This window comes from Bidens hawaiensis, unplaced genomic scaffold (assembly GCF_021521415.1).
Source record: "Bidens hawaiensis isolate Kalapana, Puna unplaced genomic scaffold, B.hawaiensis_p1.1 tig00035164_1, whole genome shotgun sequence".
In the NCBI taxonomy this organism is placed as follows: Eukaryota; Viridiplantae; Streptophyta; class Magnoliopsida; order Asterales; family Asteraceae; genus Bidens; species Bidens hawaiensis.
Genome location: NW_027496132.1, coordinates 527 through 10211, shown reverse-complemented (window position 1 = coordinate 10211; position 9685 = coordinate 527). Strand labels below are relative to the sequence as shown.

Sequence of the window (9685 nt, the reverse complement as noted above, 5' to 3'; positions counted from 1 at the left end):
CATGGAATTTTTGAAATGAATGGAAAGATAATCTACTTTCATTAAGTGATTTATTAGATAATCGAAAAAAGAGAATCTTGAATACTATTAGAAATTCAGAAGAATTGTGCGAAGGGGCCATAGAACAGCTGGGAAAAAGCCCGGGCTCGCTTGCGGAAAGTAGAAATAGAAGCGTATGAGTTTCGCGTGAATGGATACTCTGAAATAGAGCGAGAAAAATTGAATTTGATTGATTCAACTTATAAGACTTTGGAACAACTAGAAAATTACAAAAATGAAACTATAAATTTTGAACAACAAAAGGCCAGTAATCAAGTCCGACAACGGGTTTTCCAACAAGCCTTACAAGGAGCTCTAGGAACTCTGAATAGTTGTTTAAACAACGAGTTACATTTACGTACTATCAGTGCCAATATTGGCATATTGGCGGCGATGAAACAAATAACGGATTAGTCCTTCTACTTTAGTTTAGGCATTATTTTTGATTTTTTTTTATTGATTTTTTTTTTCAAAAATGAATTAAGAAATACTCATGGTAACCATTCAAGCCGACGAAATTAGTAATATTATCCGTGAACGTATTGAGCAATATAATAGAGAAGTAAAGATTGTAAATACTGGTACCGTACTTCAAGTAGGTGATGGTATTGCTCGTATTCATGGTCTTGATGAAGTAATGGCGGGTGAATTAGTAGAATTTCAAGAAGGTACAATAGGTATTGCTCTTAATTTGGAATCAACTAATGTTGGTGTTGTTTTAAAGGGTGATGGTTTGCTGATACAAGAAGGGAGTTCTGTAAAAGCAACAGGAAGAATTGCTCAGATACCGGTGAGTGAGGCCTATTTGGGTCGTGTTATCAACGCCCTGGCTAAACCTATTGATGGTAGAGGTGAAATTTCATCTTCTGAATATAGGTTAATTGAATCACCCGCTCCGGGGATTATTTCTCGACGTTCTGTATATGAGCCTCTTCAAACAGGGCTTATTGCTATTGATTCAATTATTCCCATAGGATGTGGTCAGCGAGAATTAATTATTGGGGATAGACAGATCGGTAAAACAGCAGTAGCAACAGATACAATTCTAAATCAACAAGGCCAAAATGTAATATGCGTTTATGTAGCTATTGGTCAAAAAGCATCTTCTGTGGCTCAGTTAGTTACTACTTTCCAGGAAAGGGGCGCGATGGAATATACTATTGTGGTAGCCGAAACGGCGGATTCCCCTGCTACATTATAATACCTCGCTCCTTATAAAGGAGCAGCTCTGGCTGAATATTTTATGTACCGTGAACGACACACTTTAATCATTTATGATGATCTCTCTAAACAAGCGCAAGCTTATCGTCAAATGTCTCTTTTATTACGAAGACCGCCTGGGCGCGAGGCTTATCCAGGGGATGTTTTTTATTTACATTCACGCCTTTTGGAAAGAGCTGCTAAATTAAGTTCTCTTTTAGGTGAAGGAAGTATGACCGCTTTACCAATAGTTGAAACCCAATCGGGAGACGTTTCGGCTTATATTCCTACTAATGTCATTTCGATTACTGATGGACAAATATTCTTATCTGCCGACCTATTCAATGCTGGAATCCGACCCGCTATTAATGTGGGTATCTCTGTTTCCATAGTGGGGTCTGCAGCTCAAATTAAAGCTATGAAAAAAGTAGCCGGTAAATTAAAACTGGAACTGGCACAATTCGCAGAATTAGAAGCTTTTGCACAATTTGCTTCTGATCTCGATAAAGCTACTCAGAATCAATTGTCAAGAGGTCAACGATTACGCAAATTGCTTAAACAATCCCAATCTGCCCCTCTCGCGGTAGAAGAACAGATACTTACTATTTATACCGGAACAAACGGTTATCTCGATTCATTAGAAATTGGACAGGTAAGGAAATTTCTGGTTGAGTTACGTACTTACTTAAAAACCAATAAACCACAGTTTCAAGAAATAATATCTTCTACCAACACATTTACCGAGGAAGCGGAAGCCATTTTGAAAGAAGCTAAATCGAATCAAAAATCTATTCGATTTAGAAATCATGAATTACCTCCTTGGTCCCACCCCCCTCTTAAAATCTAAAAAAAGGCCTACGAACACGAACGGGAAGGATGAAAGCGAGTTGGTATGCTAATTCCTCATCTGCAAATCAGCCCTTCCCGTGGGTTATTTTCTCAATGAACAAGTAATTCTAGGAATGAAATCTTTATATAATTCGAAAAAACAAAGCACAAGTCCAGGGCAATAAAATATGAAAAAGAAAAATTTTTCATATTTATAATATTAAACAAAAGGATTAGCAAATAAAAGTGCTAATGCTACAACCAGGCCATAAATTGTTAAAGCTTCCATAAAAGCTAGACTAAGCAATAAAGTACCTCGTATTTTTCCTTCCGCCTCGGGCTGTCTCGCGATACCTTCTACAGCTTGACCCGCAGCAGTACCTTGACCAACTCCAGGTCCAATAGAAGCAAGCCCTACAGCCAATCCAGCAGCAATAACGGAAGCGGCAGAAATCAGTGGATTCATGATAAGTTCCTCGTACCAAAAAAAAATGGTTAATGATACATTCAACCAATGAACTATGACTTAATTATTCCATTGCTACGATTCATCCAGTCGAAGTAACTACGAACTTCGAATTCAAGTGTTTGGTCATCGAATCCGAATATTCACTATTCGGAGTCGTAATTTGACGAAGAAGTCTTGTGGTATTACCACGTATTATTTAATGTTATTAAAAAAAGGATGTTCTATAGAATGATTCCCCTTTTCAATTCATTTTATTCACCGATTGACCAAACGAAAATATTAATAAATAATAAATTGTATGAACTTAGATCAATCAAATCAATTTCTATGCAACGATTCGGCCCAATCAATTTATCCGTTGATTATCTTATCAATTTAGGTTGCAGGATAATGATAAAAATGATAAATGAAGGGGGAAGGGAAAGGATAATTGATAAAAAGCGGGGTTCATAAAAGGTTCGTCGAGGGTAGGTCGAACTAAGTATATGCAATTGAATGGCTATAAGTTAACCCTTGTCAAGGGTTAGACGCATCCTTATCAAATTGAATTGAAATTAATCAATTTCTTTTTCTAAAGCTGTGACTTTATCCTTGTTAGTGCTATCTATAATGATATTTGAATCAAAAGCTTGCAATTGGTATTTTTGTTTCTCTCCTATTTTGTAAAAAATGAAACTCAGGTAAGTGCTTTTTTATAAACATATGTATAAAAATAACATATTTCATTTAGCTCCTTGATGCCTATAATAACTAGTTATTTCGGTTTTCTACTAACGGCTTTAACTATAACCTCAGCTCTATTTATTGGTCTGAGCAAGATACGACTTATTTGAAATGAATTGCACAATTCATAAAAGGAAATCTTTCCGTGAACTTCTGTGTATTTCTAGTTACTTATCGTGTCAATTACCAATTCTTGGTCATTGAGACTCGTGGTAATTTGGATTAATATGTAGGTATAGATATTACCTCTTTTTTCTCCTTTCAAACAAATTGAAATGATTGAAGTTTTTCTTTTTGGAATCGTGTTAGGTCTAATTCCTATTACTTTGGCTGGATTATTTGTAACTGCATACTTACAATACTGGCGTGGCGATCAGTTGGACCTTTGATTAATTAACATCCCCCCCTTTTTTGACCTCCTCCTTTGTTTAATATCCAGGAGGTCAAATTAAGATTGCTGTTCCAGTTCTAGTTAGTGTTTCAGCCGAATTCGATCGAAGAAGATCCGAATCACGCTCTGTAGGATTTGAACCTACGACATCGGTTTTGGAGACCCGCGTTCTACCAAACTGAACTAAGAACGCTTTCTTATCATAAAAGAGAATACTGTAACGAAAAAAGAAAAGAATTGGCCCCAATACATCTTGTATGCATACTATATAGTGTCATTGTGTGCATACTATATAGTGTCATAAGAATGAAAGATTCTATATGATATGTCCATTGTGAGTTGATTTTAAAAAATACCTCATTACTGCTCAAAGGAGCAGTAATAGGTAGGGATGACAGGAGAACCCGTGACATTTTGTACCCAAAACAAACGCGCTACCAAGCTGCGCTACAGCCCTTCCGTTGGTCTACAGTGTCATTGTAGAGAATTCCTGTCTTGTTTTCCACATCGTTATCTCCTCTATTAAAACCTAGAATTTTTCTTTTCATTTCGTCTTTTTGGTCTCATTTAACATATAATAATAGCAAAAGACTTCTATCTATATGAAATATGGAACGGAACCCCAAGGAAAAATAACTGAGTCTTTTTGGGGAATATTGGAGAAGAAAAGGACGTTTTTTCTGTATTTAACAAAAAGTAAATCTTTTTTACTAGATAATTGTACATTTAAATATGTATTATCTTATTGATTACAATAAAATGAAAAAATGAAGGAGGTTTTTCAATGCGAGATCTAAAAACATATCTTTCCGTGGCACCGGTACTAAGTACTCTATGGTTCGGTTCTTTGGCAGGTTTATTGATAGAGATTAATCATTTTTTCCCGGATGCGTTGACGTTCCCATTCTAGTTATTGGCGCGGGAAGGAATAAAGAATATTAGAGATACAATTAAATATCAGCCCCTTCTTTTCTCGTTTTTCCCTTTTTTAGAAGAAGGGAGGAAAGAGAAAGAATAAAAGTGCATTCAACTGCTGTGAGACTCGGGTTCTGGTTGGAATGAAATGAATATTTCATTCTATGGAAGTCGAATACAAACAGTGGTTCTAGGGAAAGAGTATTATACAAGATACTTATATAAAATATAAAATGCTGTACTGTGATTTGAAAGTTTAGAAATCTTTCTATCTTATTTCCGATATTGAGTGTAGTGAAATCTTGCATAAGAGGATAGCAAGTTACAAATTCTATTTTGTTTTTTCCTTCCTTTCTTCTTTTTCGTTTCGGATTGAAAGAGGAAGAGTTGAGTAAATGAAAAATCCAAAGGAGGTTCATGGCCAAGGGTAAAGATGTGCGAATACCGGTTCTTTTGGAATATACCGCTTGTGTTCGAAACGGTGTTAATAAGGAATCAACGGGCATTTCCAGATATATTACTCAAAAGAACCGGCACAATACGCCTAATCGATTGGAGTTACGAAAATTCTGTCCATATTGTTACAAACATACGATTCACGTGGAGATAAAGAAATAGATTGAAGCGAGTACTTGCGCCCTTATCTTAATCTTACAAGGCAAGGAAAGGGAAAAATGACATTATATATATAACATATTTAACGTAGTTAAAAATAATTATAAACAAACCAAATCCTATTTATTTATTCTAATTATAGATCCGGCTGAAATAGGATTTTAGGGATAAGAAATAAACTAACCAAACCATGGATAAATCCAAGCGAACTTTTCTTAAATCCAAGCGATCTTTTCGTAAGCGTTTGCCCCCGATCCAATCGGGGGATCGAATTGATTATAAAAACATGAGTTTAATTAGTCGATTTATTAGTGAACAGGGAAAAATATTATCTAGACGAGTAAATAGATTGACCTTGAAACAACAACGATTAATTACTATTGCTATAAAACAAGCTCGTATTTTATCTTTGTTACCTTTTCTTAATAATGAGAAACAATTTGAAAGAACTGAGTCGACCACTAGAACTACTAGTCTTAGAGGCAGAAAAAGGTAGGTTTACTCTTTATAAACTTGAATTCAAACCCCCATCCGAACTCAAACACGGATTTCTATTTTGTGGTCAAAATCCATGAATCCGGATTGAATTCTCGTGTCATAAGAAAAAAAAGAAGAATCTGGGAAGAAGAAAATTTTTTTTTGAACGCGTTGATTCATTTTTATTTTGACTACTTTATTTTCTCATATTTTCTCATATTCTATTCATTTTTATTTTCTTTTTTATTCGACCTTCCCGGAGTTCATTCTCCGGGAAACTCCGTTTAACCGGTGGATTCCTTCCAACTTACTTCTTTTATAATCTCATTGGAAATCATATAAAGACAATTCCTATTTGATATAGCTATTTGTGCAAGTATTTTACGATTAAGAAGCAACTGTCTCTTGTACAGATCATCTATTAATCTACTATAACTATAGCATACCCCCCTTTCGCGAATTGCTGCATTTATTCGAGTGATCCACAAACGACGAAAATGGATTTTTTTCCTATCCCTATCCCGATGAGCCGAAACCAAAGCTCTTATTTTTTGTTGAGTAATAGTTCGAGTAAGTCTTGAATGAGCCCCCCGAAAGCTTGATGCAAATAAACGAATTTTTGTTCTACGTCTCCGAGCGATATATCCCCGTCTAATTCTGGTCATTGAATAAATGAAACTTTAACGAATAACTAATAGATTTCCTAGATTTCCTTTCTTTCAGATATTCTTTTGCCCCTTTCCTAGTATATTAATAACAAAACTGATTTTTCCAATGTATAAACTAAGAATTCCAATGGCTTTGGCTACTATAACCTTCCCAACCACAATTTTTGATTTTTTTCTAGACATTTCACCTCGAAATACGAAATTTGACTATACTAGGTATTAAAAAATCAAAGTAATTATAAAGAAATAGTGGATTCCATCGTTTCTATGGTTACTTCTTCAACGGTGAGGTCTTCTCTATACACCGGAGCCTTTACTTCATTTAATCAATGTTATTGCTAACTTGTATAGTTCACATTCTTCGACTCTACCCATGAATTATCCAGTAATAGGTCTTTCACAACAAGCTCTACCTATACAGTAACGGTATTTAATTATGAAGGTTGGCTGGGTAACTGACCCTGTTAGTCCGTTCTTGCAAGAGGGGTCTATGTTAACTAAGCTTTCCTCCGCTTAATGGATAACCATTTGCTACCAATGGAGAATTGCTTCTCATTTTGAATTGAGGTGAGTGGATTTACACCAACAGAAACCATAAATTTCATACAAAATAAAAGGGATATCATCCATTTTTAGATAGGAAATCTAGTTTGTTTTTCCGTTATATCCTATTTGATCATTAATATTCGAACATTGTTCTCTTTCCTTTGTTCTAGCTCATGATCTGAACGAGTCACACATACACCCTAGTACATGTTCCTCGGCGCTGAGGGCATCCCCGAAGCGCGGGGGATTTTGTGACATTTCTAATTGGCTGTCTTGTATTTCTAATAAGTTGTTTAATCGTTGGCATGTTGAATCATATACATAATGGGCTGGTTTAGATCGATCCTAACCGGATGATTATCAATTACTTTTATTCAATAGAATAATAAAAAAGATTCCATAGAATAATAATATTCAACTCGGCAGGGTTCATTTCAGAATTGACGCGAAATCCAGGTTATTGTCATTCAACCGCCACAAGATCAACAATTCCATAAGCTTGGGCCTCTGTTGCTGACATAAAAACATCTCTTTCCATGTCTTCGAATACAACCCATAAGGGTTTGCCCATTCTTAGTACATAAACCCTTGTCAGGGTTTCACGTAGTTTCAGCAGTTCTCCCACTTCCAGGATGAATTCTCCCGTTGCTACTTCAAAAAAAGAACCAGCAGGTTGGTGGATCATTACCCTGATGATATAAGATAATAAAAGGTTTCTCTCTTTTTCATGATGAGGGGAAGATAAAAGAAAGATAAAAGAATAACAAGAAAAAAAGATAGAATCGAACAACCGTACGGGCATTATGCATTGCATACGGCTCTACAATAAAATTGACCCTTACCTTCCATCAAAGAAATAAAAAATAGGATCGATCAGACCCCGATCGGTAAATGATCAACTTACCACCCTTCCTTTCGGAGGAATTCAAAAATACTATGATGGCTCCGTTGCTATATATATTTATTATATTTTTTTTGTCTGTGATTTGTCTGTCATTCAGCAATCCCAAAGTTGCTATTTATTTGATCAAATAATAAATAAACTAAGGAAAAAAGAATTTTTTTTCGCTCCATAACATAAATAGAAATATTGTTAAGAGACCTCTGGTGTGAAAAAAGTTTGTGACGCTGAACTGGACTTCCAAAATAAGAAAATAGGAAATACGTTTTTATCATATTACTCTCTCGATACATAAGCTAATGTTGTGAAAACAAAAAAAAATTTATATCGAATTCAAAGTGCCATGCTATTATTACTTAATATTCATATTCATATTTCATATGGCGAAGGCATAGTCTTCTTTTTTCTCTCAAATAAATAAAAGCCTCATTGGCGCCAAGCGTGAGGGAATGCTAGACGTTTGGTAATTTCTCCTCCGACCAGGATAAAAGATCCCATTGAAGCAGCGGATCCCATGCATATTGTATGTACATCTGGTTGCACAAACTGCATAGTATCATAAAGAGCCACTCCCGGTATTACCCATCCGCCAGGAGAGTTTATAAATAACTCTTGGGTATCATCCTCGATACTGAGATATATCATAAGACCAATAAGTTGATTTGAGATCTCGCTATCAACCTCTTGACCTAAAAAAAGTAATCTTTCTCGATAAAGTCGGTTGATTAGGGTCAAATTGTATCCCTTAAGAACCGTATAGGCGCCTTTTAATGTATACGGTTCAAAAAAATCAATGTGTATATTCCAATACTTTTTCTTTTTTCATAGCAAGTTCCTTCTAACTTATAATAAAAGGATTTTTTTTCACTAAATATGAGTTTGTCTTCCTTTCCTTATAACGAATGTAAAAAAAAAAGAATTCATTAAACTTATCCAATTAACTTCTCATTGATGGATTGTTTCATCGAGATCCAATCCAAATCACGATGTCATTTTCTTCTTCTTAAATGGGCCTCTTTAATCTTTTTAGGTTTATGCTCTACTCCGAGTAAAGATCTGCCCGATTTTGATTTGCACATATAGTCAAATGTTCTTATTACCACTTCTTTTTGTTATCCCCCCCCTTTTTTTCAATTCATGCATTCCGTAAAAAAGGTTGACGGATTCATGCATATTACTCAATTGATTAACATAATAGTTTGAAAAAAAAATTTCTTTAAAAAAAGGAATACTTTATGATATAAAATAAAATAGAAATAGATATATTACCACTTGGTTTTTTTTAACGGAGCCTGGATACTTCAATGTAGTAGTCCAACTAAGACAACCATAAATTCTTCTAATTGATAATAGTAATCCGAATCCCCCCCAAAACGGATCTAATTGCACTTCACGCTCCAAAATTTTGATGATGAAATGAATCTTTCGTGGGCGAAACAGAGGATATCTCGACTGGGGAGAAAACGGGGAAATCCCAGATGACCAAATATATCTGACAAGTCGCACTATATGTCAAGCCAAGATGCATCTTCCTCTCCAGGACTTCGAAAAGGTACTTTTGGGACACCAATAGGCATTAAATGAAATAAAAAAAGAACTAAGTACTATATTTTACTTTGATGTGGAAACGTAACAAAACCTTTCTTTTTCTTTATAATATTGTACTTTATCCTAATCAGATTTTATTCAATTCATAAGATTTTATTCATCATTTATGAAAATTTGATAAAGAAAGCAAGAAAAAAAGGGAAAATTATTACGAATAGTGTCCTCTAATGATGAACAAGTATGGGCACATTCGCTCATAGAAAATGGCATTCACTTCCCCATTGCGTATTGGTACTTATCGAGTATAGAATAAATCTGCTTCTCTTTGTTCCTACGAACAAAATTGTTCCATTATTACCAACAGA

General features: G+C 35.0%; 1 protein-coding gene and 1 non-coding gene across 2 annotated transcripts; both read right to left on the bottom strand.

Moving 5' to 3' along the window:
• Window positions 1-3770: 3770 nt before the first annotated feature.
• Window positions 3771-3843, bottom strand: TRNAW-CCA (transfer RNA tryptophan (anticodon CCA)). Its single transcript has one exon. It is a non-coding gene; the product is annotated as a tRNA-Trp (tRNA).
• A 3197-nt stretch (window positions 3844-7040) lies between these two features.
• LOC143587156 (ATP-dependent Clp protease proteolytic subunit-like) lies at window positions 7041-9387 on the bottom strand. Its single transcript, XM_077068528.1, has 3 exons — window positions 9279-9387; window positions 8209-8496; window positions 7041-7560 (listed from the first exon to the last, which is right to left on the bottom strand). Exons 1-3 carry the CDS (start codon window positions 9347-9349, stop codon window positions 7335-7337), a joined length of 585 nt encoding a protein of 194 aa, XP_076924643.1. The 5' UTR covers window positions 9350-9387; the 3' UTR covers window positions 7041-7334.
• Window positions 9388-9685: the final 298 nt, after the last annotated feature.

Coding starts and splice junctions, on each gene's coding strand:
- LOC143587156 (XM_077068528.1), bottom strand. CDS start 9,349: ATGCCTATTGGTGTCCCAAAAGTACCTTTTCGAAGTCCTGGAGAGGAA. Junction 8,497..9,278: donor GCATCTTGGCTTGACATATA/GTGCGACTTGTC, acceptor TTTGACCCTAAT/CAACCGACTTTATCGAGAAA. Junction 7,561..8,208: donor CTAGCATTCCCTCACGCTTG/GCGCCAATGAGG, acceptor TTATATCATCAG/GGTAATGATCCACCAACCTG.